The sequence below is a fragment of the Ranitomeya imitator genome, chromosome 8 (genome assembly GCF_032444005.1).
Source record: "Ranitomeya imitator isolate aRanImi1 chromosome 8, aRanImi1.pri, whole genome shotgun sequence".
Taxonomy (NCBI): Eukaryota; Metazoa; Chordata; class Amphibia; order Anura; family Dendrobatidae; genus Ranitomeya; species Ranitomeya imitator.
Genome location: NC_091289.1, coordinates 15,543,575 through 15,570,962, shown reverse-complemented (window position 1 = coordinate 15,570,962; position 27,388 = coordinate 15,543,575). Strand labels below are relative to the sequence as shown.

Here is a 27,388-nt window from a genome sequence, read left to right as displayed (position 1 = left end):
AAAAACACATTAGTAAAAGTCTGCACACCCTTTATACACTGTGAATACATAGGACATTGTTTGCATTATGCCGCATTGAGTTCCCGCTGGGACCCTCCTCATTGCAGGTGGCTGCAGTGGTGGAGTTGGCACGATGCGTCTCCCCCCTCCGAGCTGCATCATGTCCTGCAGTATGCGCTCCACCGCGTCAGCACTTCTGTAAATTACCGCAGCTCTGGTTATCGAGCAGCTTGGTAATGAGAACATTCATCTCTCCTCCCCGCCATTCCCCAGGACTTTACTGTTTTATGAGAAAAAGTTGATCGTTCACGCCCTGTTAATTTCACATCTTCAGACGAGAGAGATAGAAGCCGTTACTGCGCTCTGCCCCGTGCGGGCGCTACCTGGCGAATATCCGCACATTACATTTACCCGGATGAAATTTGATTAAGCTTAATGTCAGGGTTGGCACTCAGCGGCCACCGTCCAGGGCACAATCCAATGTCATAATTAATGGGCTAAACAAAAAGAACAGAAGATTTCACCTTCACATGACATTCAATGATGGATGATCTCACTGCAGCTTCTGAATGATGGAGAGAGGGATGGATGGCGCAATGGAGGGATGGATGGCGCAATGGAGGGATGGATGGAGAGATGGACGGATGGATGGAGAGATGGATCAGTGACGGATGGATGGAGTAATGGATGGACGGAGCGATGGATGGAGAGATGGATGGAGCGATGGATGGAGTGATGGATGGAGCAATGACGGGATGGATGGCGCAATGGAGGGATGGATGGAGCAATGGCAGGATGGATGGAGAGATGGATGAGTGATGGATGGACGGATCGATGGATGGAGCGATGGATGGAGTGATGGATGGATGCAGTGATGGATGGAGCGATGGATGGAGTGATGGATGGAGTGATGGATGGAGCGATGGATGGAGCGATGAATGGATGGAGCGATGGATGGAGGGATTGATTGGTGCATGGATGGGGGGATGGATGCATTGATGGATGGAGGGATGGATGGAGGATAGATGATATATAGATAATATATAATAGATAGATGACAGACAGACAGATATGAGTGTGGAGGATGCCAGGAACATTTGAGTTCTATGGGTGATTGAACCCAAAACTTCACCCACATGACAATTAAGCCCCACCACCAAATACGGACCTGGATGGCGCCCATTGGGTGTGGTTTGTGGTCAGTTACTGGGATTGCCCAATCATGAGCTCGGTGGGATCAGGGTGGCAAAAAATAAAAGAATCCCTCCCTCCATATAAGATTCAGAAGTTGGGAAATGTGTCCTATGCCGCTGTTCAGAGCCGCTCCTGAGGTCACAGGACACCCCACAGGCCGGACTCCTAGACTCAGAGCCGCTCCTGAGGTCACATGACACCCCACAGGCCGGACTCCTAGACTCAGAGCCGCTCCTGAGGTCACAGGACACCCCGCAGGCCGGACTCCTAGACTCAGAGCCGCTCCTGAGGTCACAGGACGCCCCGCAGGCCGGACTCCTAGACTCAGAGCAGCTCCTGAGGTCACAGGACACCCCGCAGGCCGGACTCCTAGACTCAGAGCCGCTCCTGAGGTCACAGGACACCCCACAGGCCGGACTCCTAGACTCCGAGCCGCTCCTGAGGTCACAGGACTCCCCGCAGGCCGGACTCCTAGACTCAGAGCCGCTCCTGAGGTCACAGGACGCCCCACAGGCCGGACTCCTAGACACAGAGCCGCTCCTGAGGTCACAGGACACCCCACAGGCCGGACTCCTAGACTCAGAGCCGCTCCTGAGGTCACAGGACACCCCCACAGGCCGGACTCCTAGACTCAGAGCCGCTCCTGAGGTCACAGGACACCCCGCAGGCCGGACTCCTAGACAGTGTAGGGGAGATCCCTCATTATCCAGGACACGTGATACATGGAGGATCTCGGACGGTCCCGCTTTGTGTCTTCGCCTCTCCCCTTTCATCCGCACGTAAATACTACAAACAAAACAGAAGATGGGATCTAATTTTAATCACTTGTCTCCCTGGAGACGCCATGGCAACATGACTATGCATTAAACGTTCCGGAACACTTCATCCTCCTGTACGGGGGATGGTGGCCGTTCCTCCACGTAACGGAGGACATCATCTTGGCAGCATTATATAACACAGGTCCAATCCCTAATTATAGGGGAGGTGTGATACAGAAAACCCATCAGATAAATTCTGTGAGGGGTCCATCATCTGGTGCCTTCACCAAAAGCGGCTACAAAAGTGTCTGTGTCTAGAAGTCCCGGCATGTCCATACGTTATACACACAGGTTATTCAGTGAAAAAGGCACGATGTAATGCTTCGTCTGCCCTGCGGGGGCGCTGCAGGAGAACTGAATAGTTATTGCCAGGCTTCTATAAAGATTATAGATGATTGCTGGGGGTCCCAGTGTTAGGACAAACTATAAGAAGTTTAAAAGTAATGTAGTGTTTGAAGTGGACAGCCCCTTTAAAGGAAGAATTCTCAGAAGCGTCTACCCAGAAGGTGCGAGAACGGAGACCCAACTTTCAGTGCCAGTGGCTTCACTCGTGACGTCCGAGGCAAAACGGGGCAGCAAGTAAATGACAAAAGTCCCTTTATCCAGGAAAAGTCTAAAATCAATTCCACAATAGTCCCCTTAAAGTGTTTGTCATTTCTGATGAACAAGCAGTAGAATGTTTAAAGGGGTATTCCCATGTCCAAGATCCAATCCCAATATGTAATAGATGTAATAATAATAATAATAATATTAGCAAATACCTCCAATTAGAAATGTAGTATAGTTCTTCTGATTGGCTATGTCGCTTACCTCATGTGCAGGGCATTAAAGTACCTTAGGTATCCATGGTTACAACCACTCATATAGTAACAGTTAGTTAGCTATTAGTGGTTGTAACCATGGATACCTAAGCTACTGCAATGCCCTGTACATGGGGTAAGCAACATAGCGAATCAGAAGAACTATACTACATTTCTATTTGTCAGTATTTGCTAATATTATTATTAATATTACACCTACTACAATGTTAGGAAAGGATCTTGGAGATGGGAATACCCAGTTAACTACTCCAACGAATCTTCTGAGCACCAACTGTCATCTTCTTTCTCAATAATGGGAAAATCTATCTTCACTAAAGCAATATATTAAAGATCAGTCCAGGAGGAGAAAGAAGCAGATTTCTCAGAAAAGATATTTTACAAAGTTTTTTTATTTTCATGTCTACTATTGATTTATGATACTAGAATTAAAACAACAATTCCACTTTAAATCCGTGGGTATCCCAGCGGCAAGTGTCCAGGTTCTGCTGCAGCTCCTCCACAGGGGAAATGAAGTATTACATCATTTTCGTGTAAGTCAATGTGTAATGCATGGCCGTGTCGGTTCCTCCAGAACAAGAAACTCTCTTTGTTGTCGCTTTCTATTTTACCCAGTCTTCTTCACTGTCAGATCTGTATGGACTCCTACCAATAATGACAATGGAGAACATATAATTAGCACGTTCGTTAGCTTGTACCATCTGCCGGCTCCATATCTTTGGGTTATTTGATCCCTTCCTACTATCCTAGCCATTTGTTTTGATAACATTCTCGGCAGACAGTATGTTAGTTCTTCCTGTCGATGTTGGCGTTCTTGGCGGTTTTCTCATGGAAGGCTGCAGATGGATACAAGACGAGACAAGGAGGCGCCCGGGCGGAGGTGCTAGTACATTGGTGCGCGCAGCCGATTACCGAGTCCCGCTGGTCTGGTCGCCCCGTATGCTCTAATTTATCCTGACGTTTCGCTCGCGGAGGTAAAGCCATCATTTTCTGTCTTACATCTCATCTGACATCAAAAAGGCCAAATGCCTCAGCGGCCGGGAGAGATGAAAGCGCGAGCATGTGCGGAAACACAAACCGCAAAGCCCAACAGACCGAGAGGAAGGAAGGTGAAGGGTGAAACGTCCCTGTTAACCCTTGGTGGTCCATGTGGTTGAGTCTGGTTATCTGGTTTAAAACAACACCCTCATTCAGGACCCCACTATTAACCAGAGGGCAGCGACAAAGATAATCTCTCTGGAGGATCCGACACCTGTGTGCACCTCATCTCTCCTGCAGGGGCGCTGCAGAGACACGGGGCAGCACAGCTATCGTTATCATAGGGGAGGAGCTCTGCCAGAGTTGTGGGGGCACTGCGACTGACTGTATAATGGGGATGGTGTTATTATGGGGGCACTGTGACTGTATAATGGGGCTGGTGTTATTATGGGGGCACTGCGACTGACTGTGTAATGGGGCTGGTGTTATTATGGGGGCACTGTGACTGTATAATGGGGCTGGTGTTATTATGGGGGCACTGTGACTGACTGTATAATGGGGCTGGTGTTATTATGGGGGCACTGTGACTGTATAATGGGGCTGGTGTTATTATGGGGGCACTGCGACTGACTGTGTAATGGGGATGGTGTTATTATGGGGGCACTGTGACTGTATAATGGGGCTGGTGTTATTATGGGGGCGCTGTGACTGTATACTGGGGCTGGTGTTATTATGGGGGCACTGTGACTGACTGTATAATGGGGCTGGTGTTATTATGGGGGCACTGTGACTGACTGTATAATGGGGTTGGTGTTATTATGGGGGCACTGTGACTGACTATAATGGGGCTGGCGCTATTATGGGGGCACTGAGACTGACTATATACTGGGGCTGGCGTTATTATGGGGAAATTGTGACTATGTAATGGGGCTGGTGTTATTATGGGGGCACTGTGACTGACTATATACTGGGGATGGTTTTATTTTGGGGGCACTATGACTATGTAATGGGGCTGGTGTTAGTATGGGGGCACTGTGACTGACTATATACTGGGATGGTGTTATTATGGGGGCACTGAGACTATATAATAGGGCTGGTGTTATTATGGGGGCACTGTGACTGACTGTATAATGGGGCTGGTGTTATTATGGGGGCACTGTGACTGTATACTAGGGCTGGTGTTATTATGGGGGCGCTGTGACTGTATACTGGGGCTGGTGTTATTATGGGGGCGCTGTGACTGACTGTATAATGGGGCTGGTGTTATTATGGGGGCACTGTGACTGTATACTGGGGCTGGTGTTATTATGGGGGCACTGTGACTGTATACTGGGGCTGGTGTTATTATGGGGGCACTGTGACTGACTGTATAATGGGGCTGGTGTTATTATGGGGGCACTGAGACTGTATAATGGGGCTGGTGTTATTATGGGGGCACTGTGACTGACTGTATAATGGAGCTGGTGTTATGGGGGCGCTGTGACTGTATAATGGGGCTGGTGTTATTATGGGGGCGCTGTGACTGTATAATGGGGCTGGTGTTATTATGGGGGCGCTGTGACTGTATACTGGGGCTGGTGTTATTATGGGGGCGCTGTGACTGTATAATGGGGCTGGTGTTATTATGGGGGCACTGTGACTGACTGTATAATGGGGCTGGTGTTATTATGGGGGCACTGTGACTGTATACTGGGGCTGGTGTTATTATGGGGGCACTGTGACTGTATACTGGGGCTGGTGTTATTATGGGGGCACTGTGACTGTATACTGGGGCTGGTGTTATTATGGGGGCACTGTGACTGATTGTATAATGGGGCTGGTGTTATTATGGGGGCACTGAGACTGTATAATGGGGCTGGTGTTATTATGGGGGCACTGTGACTGACTGTATAATGGAGCTGGTGTTATGGGGGCACTGTGACTGTATAATGGGGCTGGTGTTATTATGGGGGCACTGTGACTGATTGTATAATGGGGCTGGTGTTATTATGGGGGCACTGTGACTGTATAATGGGGCTGGTGTTATTATGGGGGCGCTGTGACTGATTGTATAATGGGGCTGGTGTTATTATGGGGGCACTGAGACTGTATAATGGGGCTGGTGTTATTATGGGGGCACTGTGACTGATTGTATAATGGGGCTGGTGTTATTATGGGGGCACTGAGACTGTATAATGGGGCTGGTGTTATTATGGGGGCACTGAGACTGTATAATGGGGCTGGTGTTATTATGGGGGCACTGTGACTGATTGTATAATGGGGCTGGTGTTATTATGGGGGCACTGAGACTGTATAATGGGGCTGGTGTTATTATGGGGGCACTGTGACTGACTGTATAATGGAGCTGGTGTTATGGGGGCGCTGTGACTGTATAATGGGGCTGGTGTTATTATGGGGGCGCTGTGACTGTATAATGGGGCTGGTGTTATTATGGGGGCACTGTGACTATATAATAGAGCTGGCGTTATAATGGGGGCGCTGTGTGCGGCTCTTTACGTCATTAATAATATTAGTCCCATAATATGAGGGAACGGCAGGATGGGCCGAGCACCGGTGACAGGTGACAGCTGTGGGGGTCCGGCCCATCGTGGCCCCGGAGAGGTTAATAACCAGACTAATTATACTCAGGTCAATGTAAAGTATGTGGCGCCATGGCAACCATCAGCTCTGTTGCCGGGGTAACAAGGGGGGCTGATTATTTCTTGTACACACTTATCACAGGCGCTCAGCCGCTCCTCGCCGTCTCCGGTGACTGACAGCCCAAAACGTCAGCATTAATCATCCATCCTCACAAGACGATTTAATTAGTTATTGTGTCCGCCATGAAGCGCCGCTCGCGAGTCCGCGCCGGAGACCGGAGGAAGCGCCGACATTAAAGATCAAATGTATAAATTGGTAATTAGGCGGCTGACATTTGGGAAGGAATTAACGAATCCAGATAACGAAAAGACCCTTCTGAGGACAATATTAGCGCTAAATACGATCCCATTATCTGCTCTCATCAACGGGTGCGAGCACTGCCGCATCTGGGGGGGAGAACGGAGGAAAACGCACCGAAAAACTAATATTTGAAGGGGGGTTACTCTCCTAAAAGTAACAATCTATGTACACAGTGACTGCACCAGCAGAATAGTGAGTGCAGCTCTGGAGTATAATACAGGATGTAACTCAGGATCAGTAATGTAATGTATGTACACAGTGACTGCACCAGCAGAATAGTGAGTGCAGCTCTGGAGTATAATACAGGATGTAACTCAGGATCAGTAATGTAATGTATGTACACAGTGACTGCACCAGCAGAATAGTGAGTGCAGCTCTGGGGTATAATACAGGATGTAACTCAGGATCAGTAATGTAATGTATGTACACAGTGACTGCACCAGCAGAATAGTGAGTGCAGCTCTGGGGTATAATACAGGAGGTAACTCAGGATCAGTAATGTAATGTATGTACACAGTGACTGCACCAGCAGAATAGTGAGTGCAGCTCTGGAGTATAATACAGGATGTAACTCAGGATCAGTAATGTAATGTATGTACACAGTGACTGCACCAGCAGAATAGTGAGTGCAGCTCTGGAGTATAATACAGGAGGTAACTCAGGATCAGTAATGTAATGTATGTACACAGTGACTGCACCAGCAGAATAGTGAGTGCAGCTCTGGAGTATAATACAGGATGTAACTCAGGATCAGTAATGTAATGTATGTACACAGTGACTGCACCAGCAGAATAGCGAGGGCAGCTCTGGGGTATAATACAGGATGTAACTCAGGATCAGTAATGTAATGTATGTACACAGTGACTGCACCAGCAGAATAGTGAGTGCAGCTCTGGAGTATAATACAGGATGTAACTCAGGATCAGTAATGTAATGTATGTACACAGTGACTGCACCAGCAGAATAGTGAGTGCAGCTCTGGAGTATAATACAGGATGTAACTCAGGATCAGTAATGTAATGTATGTACACAGTGACTGCACCAGCAGAATAGTGAGTGCAGCTCTGGGGTATAATACAGGATGTAACTCAGGATCAGTAATGTAATGTATGTACACAGTGACTGCACCATCAGAATAGTGAGTGCAGCTCTGGAGTATAATACAGGATATAACTCAGGATCAGTAATGTAATGTATGTACACAGTGACTGCACCAGCAGAATAGTGAGTGCAGCTCTGGGGTATAATACAGGATATAACTCAGGATCAGTAATGTAATGTATGTACACAGTGACTGCACCAGCAGAATAGTAAGTGCAGCTCTGGAGTACAATACAGGATATAACTCAGGATCAGTAATGTAATGTATGTACACAGTGACTGCACCAGCAGAATAGTGAGTGCAGCTCTGGAGTATAATACAGGATATAACTCAGGATCAGTAATGTAATGTATGTACACAGTGACTGCACCAGCAGAATAGTGAGTGCAGCTCTGGAGTATAATACAGGAGGTAACTCAGGATCAGTAATGTAATGTATGTACACAGTGACTGCACCAGCAGAATAGTGAGTGCAGCTCTGGAGTATAATACAGGATGTAACTCAGGATCAGTAATGTAATGTATGTACACAGTGACTGCACCAGCAGAATAGCGAGGGCAGCTCTGGGGTATAATACAGGATGTAACTCAGGATCAGTAATGTAATGTATGTACACAGTGACTGCACCAGCAGAATAGTGAGTGCAGCTCTGGAGTATAATACAGGATGTAACTCAGGATCAGTAATGTAATGTATGTACACAGTGACTGCACCAGCAGAATAGTGAGTGCAGCTCTGGAGTATAATACAGGATGTAACTCAGGATCAGTAATGTAATGTATGTACACAGTGACTGCACCAGCAGAATAGTGAGTGCAGCTCTGGGGTATAATACAGGATGTAACTCAGGATCAGTAATGTAATGTATGTACACAGTGACTGCACCATCAGAATAGTGAGTGCAGCTCTGGAGTATAATACAGGATATAACTCAGGATCAGTAATGTAATGTATGTACACAGTGACTGCACCAGCAGAATAGTGAGTGCAGCTCTGGGGTATAATACAGGATATAACTCAGGATCAGTAATGTAATGTATGTACACAGTGACTGCACCAGCAGAATAGTAAGTGCAGCTCTGGAGTACAATACAGGATATAACTCAGGATCAGTAATGTAATGTATGTACACAGTGACTGCACCAGCAGAATAGTGAGTGCAGCTCTGGAGTATAATACAGGATATAACTCAGGATCAGTAATGTAATGTATGTACACAGTGACTGCACCAGCAGAATAGTGAGTGCAGCTCTGGAGTATAATACAGGATATAACTCAGGATCAGTAATGTAATGTATGTACACAGTGACTGCACCAGCAGAATAGTTAGTGCAGCTCTGAGGTATAATACAGGATGAAGCTCAGGATCAGTAATGTAATGTATGTACACAGTGACTCCACCAGCAGAATAGTGAGTGCAGCTCTGGAGTATAATACAGGATGTAACTCAGGATCAGTAATGTAATGTATGTACACAGTGACTGAACCAGCAGAATAGTCAGTGCAGCTCTGGAGGATAATGCAGGATGTAACTCAGGATCAGTAATGTAATGTATGTACACAGTGACTGCACCAGCACAATAGTGAGTGCAGCTCTGGGGTATAATACAGGAGGTAACTCAGAATCAGTAATGTAATGTATGTACACAGTGACTGCACCAGCAGAATAGTGAGTGCAGCTCGGGGGTATAATACAGGATGTAACTCAGGATCAGTAATGTAATGTATGCACACAGTGACTGCACCAGCAGAATAGTGAGTGCAGCTCTGGGGTATAATACAGGATGTAACTCAGGATCAGTAATGTAATGTATGTACACAGTGACTGCACCAGCAGAATAGTGAGTGCAGCTCTGGGATATAATACAGGATGTAACTCAGGATCAGTAATGTAATGTATGTACACAGTGACTGCACCAGCAGAATAGTGAGTGCAGCTCTGAGGTATAATACAGGATGTAACTCAGGATCAGTAATGTAATGTATGTACACAGTGACTGCACCAGCAGAATAGTGAGTGCAGCTCTGAGGTATAATACAGGATGTAACTCAGGATCAGTAATGTAATGTATGTACACGGTGACTGCACCAGCAGAATAGTGAGTGCAGCTCTGGAGTATAATACAGGATATAACTCAGGATCAGTAATGTAATGTATGTACACAGTGACTGCACCAGCAGAATAGTGAGTGCAGCTCTGGGGTATAATACAGGATGTAACTCAGGATCAGTAATGTAATGTATGTACACAGTGACTGCACCAGCAGAATTGTGAGTGCAGCTCTGGGGTATAATACAGGATATAACTCAGGATCAGTAATGTAATGTATGTACACAGTGACTGCACCAGCAGAATAGTGAGTGCAGCTCTGGAGTATAATACAGGATGTATCTCAGGATCAGTAATGTAATGTATGTACACGGTGACTGCACCAGCAGAATAGTGAGTGCAGCTCTGGAGTATAATACAGGATGTAACTCAGGATCAGTAATGTAATGTATGTACACAGTGACTGCACCAGCAGAATAGTGAGTGCAGCTCTGGAGTATAATACAGGATGTAACTCAGGATCAGTAATGTAATGTATGTACACGGTGACTGCACCAGCAGAATAGTGAGTGCAGCTCTGGAGTATAATACAGGCTGTAACTCAGGATCAGTAATATAACGTATGTACACAGTGACTGCACCAGCAGAATAGTGAGTGCAGCTCTGGGGTATAATACAGGAGGTAATTCAGGATCAGTAATGTAATGTATGTACACAGTGACTGCACCAGCAGAATAGTGAGTGCAGCTCTGGAGTATAATACAGGATGTAACTCAGGATCAGTAATGTAATGTATGTACATAGTGACTGCACCAGCAGAATAGTGAGTGCAGCTCTGGAGTATAATACAGGATGTAACTCAGGATCAGTAATGTAATGTATGTACATAGTGACTGCACCAGCAGAATAGTGAGTGCAGCTCTGGAGTATAATACAGGATGTAACTCAGGATCAGTAATGTAATGTATGTACACAGTGACTGCATCAGCAGAATAGTGAGTGCAGCTCTGGAGTATAATACAGGATGTAACTCAGGATCAGTAATGTAACGTATGTAGACATCAAACAGCTGTGATTGATGCAAACGTCTTTTCTCACCTTTTTCAATGGCACTGATGCCCATGGATGGCTGGCATAGAGGAGCCTTCTTTTCCCACTTTCCCTCGTCGCTGTTGTAGATCTCTACCGTTGCCAATGGACATTGTTCATAATTCATTCCACCAATCACCAGAACTTGTTTTCCCACCGCGACCGCCGCGGCTCCGGCTCGGGGGGTCGGCAATGAAGGTAGCACTGCCCATGTTTGTGACAACACATCCAACATTTCCACTGTGTCCAGAGGAACGCCCGCTTTGCTACAACCTCCCATCACGTACAAGTGCCCGTCTTGGCACGCTGGTGTGCAATAAACCCGGCAGGTGGGCATTGAAGGAAAGACTTCCCAGTAGAGGGACATGATGGCGCTGGAGGCCATTATAGAAACCGGCATTGTAGACAACCAGAGATTTGTGATGCAGGTCAGCCAGCCAGGAGAAACGATCCCATCGACGACCAGCCAGGGCTTCTGGAGGATGATATTACTCAACATCTGTTTTTCGTGGGGCCGGGAACCAACAGATCCAGGGTCGCTCTATGGCCACTTCATATTCCCATCAGGGGGACATCACATACGTCCATGTCCTCAGAGTCATCGGTGGGTGATAACACAGTTGACACAACATCCGAACGAGTTATTTTCCCTCTAGAAAAAAAAAATCAAATTTTCAAAAAGGTCCAGTGGATCCATATTAGAGCTGGGCAAAAAGATTCACAGGACCCTCATCCTGTGGCCCCGCCAGCATCCCCGCTGTGATTAGTCGGCGCCCGTGCTACAAAATAATGACGTCACGGGGTCGACTAATCAGGCGAGACACCGTGGATGCCACAGGTAGGAGTAGGTTTGCCGTCCTCTCGTCTGGTGGCCACGGACTAACAATTTGACGGCTGGACAGCGGGCTCGTGAACCTTTTTGCTCAACTTTAGTCCATATAATTCCTACAGAGATGTAAAACTATCGAAAAGTAAAACTTTCATTTATTATCATATCTTTATACGGCAGTCAGTTCTTGTGGTAAACTGGGCAGCATGTGGGAGAAACCTAAAGGTGATAACAAGGTGATCATTGGGAGTCTCATCATTCCCCCCAAAAAAATCTGAAATGCCGAGCTGATGGATGTCCATCCATTGTTTAAGAGACTGCCACCTCCACCCCATGAGGATGAGCAAATTATAAACCTGTCCTTTAGATAAGTGACAACTTGATGAGATGGACATACGACTTTAATGTAAATCACGCCATTTTGCAGGGTCGTCTGACGTCAAACTCTACCCAAACCTCAGATGTCACAGGGTTAGTGTTGACAACCGGTCCAAACTTTTGTCTCGGGAGAATAAGTCACCACCAGAAGTGTCTGGCATGTGCTTATTCCGCTCTCCCCTATGAAGAACACATGCATGCTCTGCCAAACTGAGCATGCATGTGTATAGGGTGGTGACTGTGAACCCAATAAAACACTATATATCTCCACTTCTCGTCCTGAACTGACGCAAAGTAATTATCTTCTGCCCCCTGAAACTCTGCGGCTCTGGGCCAGTGGTGACTCCATAACATGCAATTTGCAGCATCTCGCGTCGCAGTCCTGCGAGTTGTAGCCCACGGACACATTTCCAGTTTATTAGAATTATATATATTACTGACGATGAAAGGATCTGCTGAATGTCAGATTTCAGTGTGAAGAGGAAAGACTTGACAGATCCATAATTACATGCAAATTTATATTAGATTACCATAAACCTATTATATCTGCATCATTGGTCAGTGCGAATCATGCCCCTTATATGTAAAGGGCAAACCCACATCTAAAGGTACCGTCACACATAGCGACGCTGCAGCGATACCGACAACGATCTTATATGTAAAGGGCAAACCCACATCTAACAAGTTGATTAATTACTGTAGATCCAATATTTAGCAATGATGACGTTTTATAATATATCTAAGTGCTTGGAGCTTATTTCCAAATCCCATATTTGCCTATACAGTCACAGAAGAATGTAATAACTAATACACTTCTATTATCACAGAAACCCCAATTTTCACCTGTCCCTATCAGCCAAAGGTTCAGCGGCCCAACTTCTGGCCCTGTACTTGACACAGGAGGGAACTTCCTATGTCAGAACATCATGAGCGCTGTGTATGAAGGAGGCTCACTGACTGCTCATTTTAATCACCAAGCCAGTCTTCTCTTCCTATACATCGACTATGAGAAGTCGAGATTGAAGCCACCACGAATTGGAGTTCAGCTCGCAGCCAATACTTGGATGAGCTCAACTTACAGTCAGCACTATGAGGAGCTCAACTTACGGCCACCTCTAGGAGGAGCTCAACTTACAGTCAGCACTATGAGGAGCTCAGCTAGCAGCCACCTCTAGGAGCTCAGCTAGCAGCCAATACTCGGAGAAGCTCAACTTCCAGCCACCACTAGGTGGAGCCAAGGCTGCAGCCACCAATAGGAGAAAATCAGCTTGCAGCCACATCTAGGGGTCGCTGAGCATTCAGCTGCCACTAGGTGAAGTTCAACCTGCAGTCACTACCAGGAGGAACTCATTGTGCAGTTGCCGTTTGAAGGAACTCAGCTTCCAGGCACCACAAGAAGTAGCTAAGCTTCCAGCCACCACTAGGAGTAGCTCAGCTTCCAGCCACCACTAGGTTAAAGCTCAGCTTGCAGCCACCACTAGGAGGAACTTTCCAGCCACTACTATGAGGAGCTCAACTTTCAGCCACCACTAGAAAAAGTTGAGCTTTCAGTAACCGCTAGAAAGAGCTCAACTTCCAGCCACAATTAGGGGAAGCTGAGCTTTCAGCCGCCACTAGGCAAAGCTCAACTTGCAGTCTCCACCAGGAGGAACTCATTTTGCAGTCGCCGTTTGAAGGAACTCAGCTTCCAGGCACCACAAGGAGTACCTAAGCTTCCAGCCATCAGTACGAGTAGCTCAGCTTCCAGCCACCACTAGGTTAAAGCTCAGCTTCCAGCCACCACTAGGTTAAAGCTCAGCTTCCAGCCACCACTAGGAGGAATTCTGTTTCCAGCCACTAATAGGAAGAGCTCAACTTTCAGCCACCACTAGAAAAAGCTCTGCTTCCAGTAACGACTAGAAAGAGCTCAAATTCCTGCCACCACTAGGTTAAAGCCGAGCTTCCAGCCATCACTAGGTAGAGCTCAGCTTCCAACCACCACTAGGAGGAGCTCAGCTTCCATGCACAATTCCAAGATCTCAGTTTCCAACCTCCACAAGGTTAAAAGCTTAGCTTGCAGTCATCACCAGGAGGAACCCAGCTTCCAGCCACAACTAAAATGAGCTCAACTTCCAGCCACCACTATGAAGACATCAACTTTGAGCCACCACTAGAAAAAAAACTCAGGTTTCAGCCACCACTACAAGGAGCTCAACTTTCAGCCACCACTAGGAGCTAAGCTTCAAGGCACCACTAGAAGGAGCTCAGCTTCCAGACATCACTAGGTTAAAGCTCAGTTTCCAGCGAATTACCAGGAAAAGCTCAGCTGCCAGTCTCCAGGAGGAGGAGCTCAGCTTCCAGCCACCACTAGGAGGAGCTGAGCTTCCAGTCACCACTAGGTTAAAGCTCAGCTTGCAGCCACCACTAGGAGAAACTGAGCTCCCAGCTACTACTAGGAGGAGCTCAACTTCCAACCACTGCTATGAGGAGCTCAGAGCTCAGCTTCCAGCCACCAATAGTTTAAAGCTCAGCTTCCAGCCACCACTAGGAAGAGCTCAGATTCCAGCCACCACTAGGAGGAGCTCAACTTCCAGCCCCCATGATGAGGAGTACAGCTTCCAACCACCACAAGTTTAAGCTCAGCTTGCAGCCACCACTAGGAGGAACCCAGATCCTAGCCACAACTAAAATGATCTCAACTTCCAGCCACCACTAGAGGTAGCTCAGCTTCAAGCCACCACTAGAAGGAGCTCAGCTTCCAGTCATCACTAGATTAAAGCACAGCTTGCAGCCACCATTAGGAGAAACTCAGTTTCCAGCTACTACTAGGAGAAGCTGAATTTCCAGCCATCGCTATGAAGAGGTCAGCCTCCAGCCACCGCTATGAGGAGCTGAACCACCAGCCACCACCAGAAGTAGCTCAGCTTCCAGCCACCACTAGGTTAAAGCTTAGCTTCCAGCCACCACTAGGAGGAGCTCAACTCCCATCTACAACTCCAAGTTGCTCAGCTTCCAGCCACCATGATGAGGAGCTCAGCTTCCAACCAAAAGGTTAAAGTTCAGCTTGCAGTCACCACTAGGAGGAACCCAGCTTCTAGCCACCACTAGGAGGAGCTCAACTTCCAGTCACCACTAAGAGGAGCTCATCTTGCAGCCACCGCTAGGAAGAACTCAGCTTACAGCTACAACTAAGAGAATATTAACTGCCAGCCACCACTATAAGGAGCTTAGATTTCAGACACCATTATGAGGAGCTCAGCTTTGAGTCACCACTAGTTTAAATCTCAGCTTACAGCCACCACTAGGAGACTCTCAATTACTAGCCACCACTAGAGGGAGCTCACTGCATATTGCTTTATCATTGATTTCAATGTATAAGCAGTATGCAGTAAGCTTCAAAGCTCCCCCTGCTGGTACCGAAATGCAACCATTGTTTCTAGAGTAGAGTTTCTACCCACTGTCACCTTCGCTTTACTAACTGTGGAGATTCCAGTAGTGTTTTCATTGTGGAATTACCAATTTAGAGGGGATCGTCCAAATATGAAGACAGATCTGACATTATTGGCACTAGGGATGGGATACCTTCCCATATTATTATTTTACCGGAGAGCTTACATTAAGTTGTTCTCGCGCTGCATTATTCAGGCGACACAAATGTCTCTGCTTCCCAGACGCTGGTTTCTTCATAAAATATTAATCAGCTGCCACACTCCTTGTAAGACTTCTGTCTTATGATCTACCTGGTCTCTGTGCTTCCACTGGGACCCAACATGGTGTCAGTTCTGAGGTTTGAAGGACCATAAAGAATTTACCTATACGAACATCTAAAAGGTCAAAAGCCAGGTAAGTGGCCCCCAGCGGGTGACACCGATGAAGGATTTGGGTGTACATTGCTCATTACTGTGACTATGTACAGTATTTCTTGAGTCAAACTTGCAAAAATGAAGGATCTGATGCCCAGTAACGTGTCCAGCTGTAAACCGTAGATCATAAGGTCTAGATGGGAAGCTGAGGCGGAAAAGATTCACAACTGGTTCTGTAGACATAAAATTCAGCATATCTGAATGTAGATACATTAACTTTACTGTTGTCTTAAATTAGGATTTGGGAAACTGCTGTTGATGGATCTTATTCTGTCTTTATTGATATTCTAATACTTATTGATATTATATAATACTGCCCCTATTTACAAGAATATAACTACTATAATACTGCTCATATGTACAAGAATATAACTACTATAATACTGCTCCTATGTACAAGAATATAACTACTATAATACTGCCCCTATGTACAGAAACATAACTACTATAATACTGCTCCTATGTACAAGAATATAACTACTATAATACTGCTCCTATGTACAAGAATATAACTACTATAATACTGCTCCTATGTACAAGAATATAACTACTATAATACTGCTCCTATGTACAAGAATATAACTACTATAATACTGCCCCTATGTACAAGAATATAACTACTATAATACTGCTCCTATGTACAAGAATATAACTACTATAGTACTGCTCCTATGTACAAGAATATAACTACTATAATACTGCCCCTACGTACAAGAATATAACTACTATAATACTGCTCCTACGTACAAGAATATAACTACTATATTACTGCTCCTATGTACAAGAATATAACTACTATAGTACTGCTCCTATGTACAAGAATATAACTACGGTACTATAATACTGCCCCTATGTACAAGAATATAACTACTATAATACTGCTCCTATGTACAAGAATATAACTACTATAATACTGCTCCTATGTACAAGAATATAACTACTATAGTACTGCTCCTATGTACAAGAATATAACTACTATAGTACTGCTCCTATGTACAAGAATATAACTACTATAATACTGCCCCTACGTACAAGAATATAGCTACTGTAATACTGCTCCTACGTACAAGAATATAACTACTATAATACTGCCTCTATGTACAAGAATATAACTACTATAGTACTGCTCCTATGTACAAGAATATAACTACTATAATACTGTCTCCTATATACAAGAATATAACTATTATAATACTGTCTCCTATATGCAAGAATATAACGACTAAAATACTGCCCCTATATACAAGAATATAACTACTATAATACTGCCTCTATGTACAAGAATATAACTACTATAATACTGTCTCCTATATACAAGAATATAACTACAATAATACTGTCTCCTATATACAAGAATATAACTACTATAATACTGCCCCCTATGTACAAGAATATAACTACTATAATACTGCCCCCTATGTACAAGAATATAACTACTATAATACTGCTCCTATGTACAAGAATATAACTACTATAATACTGCTCCTATGTACAAGACTATAATTACTATAATACTGCCTCTATGTACAAGAATATAACTACTATAATACTGCCGCTATGTACAAGAATATAACTACTATAATACTGCTCCTATGTACGAGAATATAACTACTATAATACTGCCCCTATGTACAGGAATATAACTACTATAATACTGCTCCTATGTACAAGAATATAACTACTATAATACTGCCACCTATATACAAGAATATAACTACTATAATACTGCCTCTATGTACAAGAATATAACTACTATAATACTGACTCCTATGTACAAGAATATAACTACTATAATACTGCCTCCATGTACAAGAATATAACTACTATAATACTGACTCCTATGTACAAGAATATAACTACTATAATACTGCTCCCATGTACAAGAATATAGCTACTATAATACTGCCCCTATATACAAGAATATAACTACTATAATACTGCCCCCTATGTACAAGAATATAACTACTATAATACTGCTCCTCTGTACAAGAATATAACTACTATAATACTGCTCCCATGTACAAGAATATAGCTACTATAATACTGCCCCTATATACAAGAATATAACTACTATAATACTGCCCCCTATGTACAAGAATATAACTACTATAATACTGCTCCTATGTACAAGAATATAACTACTATAATACTGCCCCTATGTACAAGAATATAACTACTATAATACTGCCCCTATGTACAAGAATATAACTACTATAATACTGCCCCTATGTACAAGAATATAACTACTATAATACTGATCCCTATGTACAAGAATATAGCTACTATAATACTGCCCCTATGTACAATAATATAACTACTATAATACTGCTCCTATGTACAAGAATATAACTACTATAATACTGCTCTTATGTACAAGAATATAACTACTATAATACTGATCCCTATGTACAAGAATATAACTACTATAATACTGATCCCTATGTACAAGAATATAGCTACTATAATACTGCCCCTATGTACAAGAATATAACTACTATAATACTGCTCCTATGTACAAGAATATAACTACTATAATACTGCTCTTATGTACAAGAATATAACTACTATAATACTGATCCCTATGTACAAGAATATAACTACTATAATACTGCCCCTATGTACAAGAATATAGCTACTATAATACTGCTCCCTATATACAAGAATATAACTACTATAATACTGCTCCTATGTACAAGAATATAACTACTATAATACTGCCCCTATGTACAAGAATATAGCTACTATAATACTGCTCCCTATATACAAGAATATAACTACTATAATACTGCTCCTATGTACAAGAATATAACTACTATAATACTGCTCCTATGTACAAGAATATAACTACTATAATACTGCTCTTATGTACAAGAATATAACTACTATAATACTGATCCCTATGTACAAGAATATAACTACTATAATACTGCCCCTATGTACAAGAATATAGCTACTATAATACTGCTCCCTATATACAAGAATATAACTACTATAATACTGCTCCTATGTACAAGAATATGACTACTATAATACTGATCCCTATGTACAAGAATATAACTACTATAATACGGCCCCTATGTACAAGAATATAGCTACTATAATACTGCTCCCATGTACAAGAATATAACTACTATAATACTGCCCCTATGTACAAGAATATAACTACTATAATACTGCCCCTATATACAAGAATATAACTACTATAATACTGCTCCTATGTACAAGAATATGACTACTATAATACTGCTCCTCTGTACAAGAATATAACTACTATAATACTACCCTTATACATATATGGATCTGTAGGGTAACCAGTCTATATCTCCTCTCTAATGCTGTGAGTAAAGTTTTGGGTGAGTTTTCTGTGGGGGGCCGGGGGTCCGGGGACATGAGGCTGTGGTTGGAGGCACATCAGTCACTCAGTGGCTATAGTTGGCAGTCGGCTTCTGTAGCAGCTTTGAAGGAAAGGAGGCAGCACTTTGCCGGTTATAGAGCACCTATATAAATCATGGATAATTGGCCGTTGTAAGGATTTTCCATCTCATTTGTCTTGAGCAAGTCCAAATTAGGAGCTCTAACAGCTTAAAAGCCCAGAGATATATTATTTACAAGAGCAGTCCATAAAATATAAATGAGGAATTAGAGATGGCGGAGCCCCCACGTGCCTTCAGTAAACAGCTGGAGAGGGAGAGAAAATCTTTAGAAAGTTTTGCATTAATACAGATGCTCACCGCTGAGGCAAATAGGTAAATTCATCGAAAGGATCGCATGAAATCCATTACAGGTTCCATGGAAACAAATCACCTGCTGGGAATTATTCCAAAATCGGAGATAATGAAAAAAATAATCTCCATTATTTGTCAGGTTTATGGACCCCCAGCTGCTGTGTCAGTGTGTATAGGAACATCTGGTGACAGTCTGATACCTCATTGCTTTGTGTTGTATTACTTTATATATGTACTGCCGGCTGTTATTTCATTAGAAAAATGAATTCACTACATAAACTATATTACATTACTTATCCTGTATTATACCCCAGAGCTGCACTCACTATTCTGCTGGTGCAGTCACTGTGTACATACATTACATTACTGATCCTGAGTTACCTCCTGTATTATACTCCAGAGCTGCACTCACTTTTCTGCTGGTGCAGTCACTGTGTACATACATTACATTACTGATCCTGAGTTACATCCTGTATTATACCCCAGAGCTGCACTCACTCTTCTGCTGGTGCAGTCACTGTGTACATACATTACATTACTAATCCTGAGTTATATCCTGTATTATACCCCAGAGCTGCACTCACTATTCTGCTGGTGCAGTCACTGTGTACACACATTACATTACTGATCCTGAGTTATATCCTGTATTATGCCCGAGAGCTGCACTCACTATTCTGCTGGTGCAGTCACTGTGTACATACATTACGTTACTGATCCTGAGTTACATTCTGTATTATACCCGAGAGCTGCACTCACTATTCTGCTGGTGCTGTCACTGTGTACATACATTACATTACTGATCCTGAGTTACCTCCTGTATTATACTCCAGAGCTGCACTCACTTTTCTGCTGGTGCAGTCACTGTGTACATACATTACATTACTGATCCTGAGTTACATTCTGTATTATCTTCCAGAGCTGCACTCACTATTCTGCTGGTGCAGTCGCTGTGTACATACATTACATTACTAATCCTGAGTTACATTCTGTTTTATACTCCAGAGCTGCACTCACTATTCTGCTGGTGCAGTCACTGTGTACACACATTACATTACTGATCCTGAGTTATATCCTGTATTATGCCCGAGAGCTGCACTCACTATTCTGCTGGTGCAGTCACTGTGTACATACATTACATTACTGATCCCGAGTTACATCCTTTATTATACCCCAGAGCTGCACTCACTATTCTGCTGGTGCAGTCACTGTGCACATACAATACTGATCCTGAGTTGTATTATGCTTCAGGGCTACACTCACACATTTTATATATAATATTTTGGGCGTGCTGGATATACATATACATGTAGTTAGTGGGCAGAGTTGGTTTTCCCCGACACACAATTCCTAGGGGGCTTCTATGTACTGGACTCCTGGGAACAACCTGCAAGTGGAGCTACACTGGACTATAAGGGACTCTACCATCAATGTGCATATTGTCAGTATTGTATTGTTGTATTATGGTGGTGGTCCAACATGCACTCACTATTCTTGGAGACAGTGGTGGTCCCAACGTGCACTCAATATTCTTGGGATCAGTGGTGGTCCAACATGCACTCAATATTCTTGGGATCGGTGGTGGTCCCAAAATGCACTGACTATTCTCATGATTGGTGGTGGTACCAACGTTAACTCACTATGCTCGGGATCGACGGTGGTCCCAACATGTACTCACTATTCTCAAGATTGGTGGTGGTCCAACACTAACTCACTATGCTCAGGATCGACGGTGGTCCTAACGTGCACTCACTATTCTTGGGATCAGTGGTGGTCCCAACTTGCACTCACTATTCTTGGGATCAGTGGTGGTCCCAACCTGCACTCACTATTCTTGGGATCAGTGGTGGTCCCAACGTGCACTCAATATTCTTGGGATCGGTGGTGGTCCCAACGTGCACTCAATATTCTTGGGATCGGTGGTGGTCCCAAAATGCACTGACTATTCTCATGATTGGTGGTGGTACCAACGTTAACTCACTATGCTCGGGATCGACGGTTGTCCTAACGTGCACTCACTATTCTTGGGATCAGTGGTGGTCCCATCGTGCACTCACTATTCTTGAGATCAGTGGTGGTCTCATCATGAACTCACTATTCTTGAGATCAGTGGTGGTCCCAACGTGCACTCACTATTCTTGGAATCAGTGGTGGTCCCAACGTGCATTCACTATTCTTGGAATCAGTGGTGGTCCCAACATGCACTCACTATTCTTGGGATCAGTGGTGGTCTCATCATGAACTCATTATTCTTGGGATCAGTGCTGGTCCCATCGTGCACTCACTATTCTTGGGATCAGTGGTGGTTCCATCGTGCACTCACTATTCTTGGAATCAGTGGTGGTCCCAACGTACACTCACTATTCTTGGGATCAGTGGTGGTCCCATCGTACACTCATTATTCTTGGCATCAGTGGTGGTCCCATCGTGCACTCACTATTCTCAAGATTGGTGGTGGTCCAACACTAACTCACTATGCTCGGGATCGACGGTGGTCCTAACGTGCACTCACTATTCTTGGAATCAGTGCTGGTCCCATCGTGCACTCACTATTCTTGGGATCAGTGCTGGTCCCATCGTGCACTCACTATTCTTGGGATCAGTGCTGGTCCCATCGTGCACTCACTATTCTTGGGATCAGTGCTGGTCCCATCGTGCACTCACTATTCTTGAGATCAGTGGTGGTCTCATCATGAATTCACTATTCTTGGGATCAGTGGTGGTCTCATCATGAACTCAATATTCTTGGGATCAGTGCTGGTCCCATCGTGCACTCACTATTCTTGGGATCAGTGGTGGTCTCATCATGAACTCAATATTCTTGGGATCAGTGCTGGTCCCATCGTGCACTCACTATTCTTGGGATCAGTGGTGGTCTCATCATGAACTCAATATTCTTGGGATCAGTGCTGGTCCCATCGTGCACTCACTATTCTTGGAATCAGTGGTGGTCCCAGAATTTGTAGCCTTTCCCATTGGACCTTTCCTAATCGCAGAGGCGGAATCTTTACCCTGAAGGACTACAGGAAAATGACAAAAAGAAACTTTTTCAATCCAATATATTACACGTTCTGAGAATTAAACCGCCGTTCAGATGATTGCATGGCTCCGAGCGATCTCCGCACAGCAATCTGCTGCCTGCAGCGTCGCTCCAGAGACTCGGGAAGATATGAATCGCCTGCGCCGCTTCTCGCTGTAATCCTTTTGCACGACTTAATCACAGGGTTTGAATTGCAGCTTTATGGAAGCAGTGACCCCGAGTTGAGGGACAAGACGGCACTGCCTGCCTTCCCCAAGACCCCAGCGGGGCCGGCAGCGCGACAGAATCAAAGTTCACCTCCGACTGACGTTGTTTAAAGACCCGAAAGAACAATGACGTTTCTCGGGGAAGAAAATTGCTACAATTATCTCCGCGGGCCCGAGCGTCTGCGCCGCTTGTGCCGCTGTGATCTCCAATTTGAAGCCTCATTATAAATCTCAACTGAAGATCACAATAGCGCAGAATCAATAGACGGTGAGAAATAAAGGACTGAAAGTGAACAAAAGAAGGTTTTGTTTCCTCTAAAAATTCTATAGAGTTGTTAGATTTGTATCCAGACTGTAATGGCGGCTGAGCGGATCCTGGCAGAGTATGAGAAGAGCTGGGCCGAGTTAATCAATTAGAGCGGAGTACAACGTACATGATGCTTTTCGTTGTAAAGAGGATTAGCCGCAGCCTCGGGCGGATTTAAGGTTTGATGCTCCTGATGTGTTTTGCTGTCTTCGCAATCCGCCTGCTCTGGGATTTTTTTTTTTTCCTGCTTCTGCCGCGACTGTGCGGAATTAATAAACCTTATACTTTACAATAACATTGCAAAATCTACATCAAAAGGAGAAGGACATTCTTCTCCGGTCCACCCGATTCATCATTTGCAAGTGCTATTCTCAGGTTTGTTCTTCAGGAGCACACAGCTCCCCCTGCCTCTCAGCATCCGGGCTGCCAGGGGGAGCTGTGTGCTCCTGAAGAGTGACAATTTGTGCTGCTGGTCCCGACCGTGCGCTCCTTCGATGCTGCGGAGGAGAGCAGTAACACTACAGCTGGCCCGGTTCGTGCGCTCCAGCAATCCGTACAGCTTTAGATTAGTGCTTACAAGCTCTATTAAAGAGCTTGTAAGCATGGTTCAGTCTCCGCCACGTAGCTAGACAGCAAAATTTAAAATCCCTCGATTCTTGACAACACATAGGATTTTTTTTATTCCTATTAAAATTGTCCCTTTAAGTCATTTAAAGCCTTTTTTTATACCTTATCTGTTTTTCGCGTGCATTTTCAATCAAAGTCATAAAAAATGGCGCACAATTAGAGATGGTGCGAATCGATCTGCCAGTGACCATGTCAGTAATCTGAGACCATCACAAGGGATGGTCGCCTCCTACCTGTCATCTGCGCCACTTCTTTTGGATTGGCGCGACGTCACACGTGCAATATGCCGCAACAATGATGTCTCTCCTGGCCGACTAATCAAAAGAAGAGTCTGGGATGTCAGGAGGTAAGAGGTGGATCACATGGGACCGGCCGCTGGACCGGAACTATTCTCACCATCTCTATGCACAATGTTTGATGATTCTGGCACCAGTTCATCAATTGTGTTTTTTTTTTTTTTTTTTTTATAGTTTTGCACCAAAAATGTATTCAAATGCTGCGGTATGTTGGAAAAATGTGAAATATTGATGAATCGGGCCGCTCTTTAGAGAAAAGTATTGTACGACCATTTCGTTAATCATAAAAGTCAAAAGTGAGTTTTCAACTAAGCAAACTAGGCGGTATTTCTTATCCCACTCCAGTACCTGAAGAACCACTGTGCGAAAATTTCTCGCCATTTTTAAAAATTGCAAAAACAAAAACATCCCCCCCCCCCAAAATCTGTATAATGAAAATCACAGGCACATTGATGAGCAAACCTAAATAAATGAGCAGGACTGGGAAAATATACAGTGGAAAAATGACCCAAAAGCCGTAATGAATTTAATCCAAACATAAAAATGCCTAAAAAGCAAATAAGATAAAATGCAATAAAGAGAATAGATGAATTCAGGCTTTTTTTCCCTTTATTTTTGCTCTTTTTCGTGCCATTTTTAGAGTAACATTTCATACGATAAGCGTGAAAATGGCATTTCGAAAAGTTTCAAATAATCAATTAGCCAAAAAAATTCTCGTTAATGAAAATCTCGCCAACGTCGTTATGCAAACCCTAGAAAACGACGAGGAAAAGACAAACATAAAATGGCACAAAAACCATAATGAAATTGATTAAATAAAAGCCTAAAACACAAACTTTTATTCCCTCCCCCAAAAAAGGCACAAAACGAATTATGTCAATAGTAATGGCTCCGCCCAGATGACTGTTAGAGGTCATTTGCATATAGCACGCATAATTAGCACTTAGCAAAATGTCTGATAGAAAAGATATTGGAGAACAAGGTGGTGAACGGACAGGTGGAATTTTAGCAACTTTAGCATTACATTTTTTTAAAAAAAATTTTTTAAAAGTAATTTTTAATATAAACCTTGTAATTTCCAATATAGATTTTTTTTTTTTTTTGGATGCAGCCAGCGGTGTAAAGAATGGTGGTTTTCATTTTATTTGCCATGGCTAAAAGTTTACTGTAGGGATCGATCCTACTGATGTTTAGCCCCAGAGAGGAACCTAGTGGGGTGAGACTGAGGTCAGGGGAGGACACCGCACGCCAGGAGGAATAATCCCATTCAGGTGAGCGCTGACACTATTTCCTTTCTTACTAGAGGCAGCGCCACCTTATGCGCTGGCTGTGCCTGGTATTGCAGTTCAGCCCTATGGACGGTGCAGTATGTCATTTGGGAATTATTGGTGCACTTATACTTGGCGCTGGCACAGTGTAAGCGTGACGCTTTGTCTTACGGATACGACCCGAGAAGACTGGCAGCCGCCGAATGTGCTCACACTCACATTAAAGTGTCATGAAGCCGCTGAGAGCCAGAAAGCAACAGGAGCCCCGGACTCCACAAATGAAGACGAGATTACGGAGGAGAAGCAGATGCTTTTTTTTTTTTCTTCATATCAGATCCTTATTCAGGACCAGAAACACATGGGCTACTTGCACAGTGAACAAGTCTGGAAGAACATGTTCACACCACCAAGAAACTTGAAGACACAAAAGAGCACAGTGAGGTCAAAAATACTGTTGTAAAAAAATCACAGTAATAAGCAAGTGCTAGTCAAAAGATAGAAAAAAGGGTATTTAGTTGATATTTTTTTGCAAAAAAATGTATACTAAGCTGCTCCACCAATAGTCAAGGTATACCCATATAGAGCAGTCCTACCTAATGTATATAATCCCTATCTGATATATTTAAAAACCTGATCATCTGTATAGTACCTGTATAAGCAGGGTTCAGTGAGGGAACATCCATGTGGACATGCTGGATGGAACAGCTTTAGTGCAAATAATCCACAAAAGAGTGGTGGACTCCCCAGTCTTGTAGAAACAAGAGAACAATTATAGAACCAGGAACACATGGGCTACTTGCACATTGAACAAGTCTGTAAGAACATGTTCACACACCACCAAGAAACTTGAAGACACAAAAGAGCACAGTGAGGTCAAAAATACTCTGTTGTAAAAAAAATTCACAGTAATAAGCAAGTGCTAGTCAAAAGATGGAAAAAAATGATCTTTTGAATAGCACATGCTTATTACTGTGATTTTTTTTTTACAACAGAGTATTTTTGACCTCACTGTGCTCTTTTGTGTCTTTGAGATCCTTATTCAGTTTCCCTTAAGTACTTAAAACTTGGTCAAGTGGAACTTCAGCACCACTGCGGGAAAGAAGGTAAGAAGGAAGGAAAAATGGAAAGGAAGGAAGGAAGGAAAGAAGGAAGGAAAAATGGAAAGGAAGGAAAGAAGGAAGGAAAAATGGAAAGGAAGAAAGGAAGGAAAGATGGAAAGAATGAAGGAAGGAAAGAAGGAAGGAAAAATGGAAGGAAAGATGGAAGGAATGAAAGAAAGAAGGAAAGGAAGGAAGGAAGGAAAGAAGGAAGGAAGGAAAGAAGGAAGAAAAGAAGGAAGGAAAAGGGAATAAAAGAAGGAAGGAAAAAAGGAAGGAAAGAAAGGATGGGAAGGAAGGAAGGAAAGGAAGAAAGGAAAGTAGGAAGGAAGGAAGGAAAGAAGGAAGGAAGGAAGGAAGGAAAGGAAAGAAGGAAGGAAAGAATGAAGGAAATAAGGAAGGAAAGAAGGAAGGAAGGAAGGAAAGAAAGAAAGAAGCCTTTGGAATTGTACACGGAGAAAGCAAACAGCCTTCTGAAAATGTGGTTATCTGTATGATTTTTCTTTCCTATATTTTTATCCATTTAAGTTGCGCCTCGTTCGGCAGACTTGTGCCATTTTGTTGCAATTTAGATTTGTTGTAATTTAGTGACCGACAACAGATTTCATTGATAATGTCTGTAAAGCGCTGCAGAATATGTTAGCGCTATATAAAAAAAAAAAGAAAAAAAAAAAAAGGAAGGAAGGAAAGAAAGAAGAAGGAAGGAAGAAAGGAAGGAAAGAAAGGAAGGAAAGAAGGAAAGTAAGAGGAAGAAAGAAAGCTAGCTGCTAGATATTCTATCTTCCT

The 27,388-nt window shown here is 43.8% G+C and overlaps 1 protein-coding gene across 5 annotated transcripts in view; it reads right to left on the bottom strand.

Annotated features, from left to right (window-relative positions):
• Window positions 1-27,388, bottom strand: part of KLHDC8B (kelch domain containing 8B) — a 72,009-nt gene that overhangs the window by 32,745 nt on the left and 11,876 nt on the right. For all 5 annotated transcript variants that reach the window (XR_011314960.1, XR_011314961.1, XM_069736388.1 and 2 more), the window contains one exon: window positions 11,000-11,642. Coding sequence is in view for 3 of the 5 variants with exons in the window: in XM_069736388.1 (XP_069592489.1) it covers window positions 11,000-11,489 (490 nt within the window). In the remaining 2 variants the exon portion in view is untranslated. The remainder of the gene's footprint in view (window positions 1-10,999; window positions 11,643-27,388) is intronic.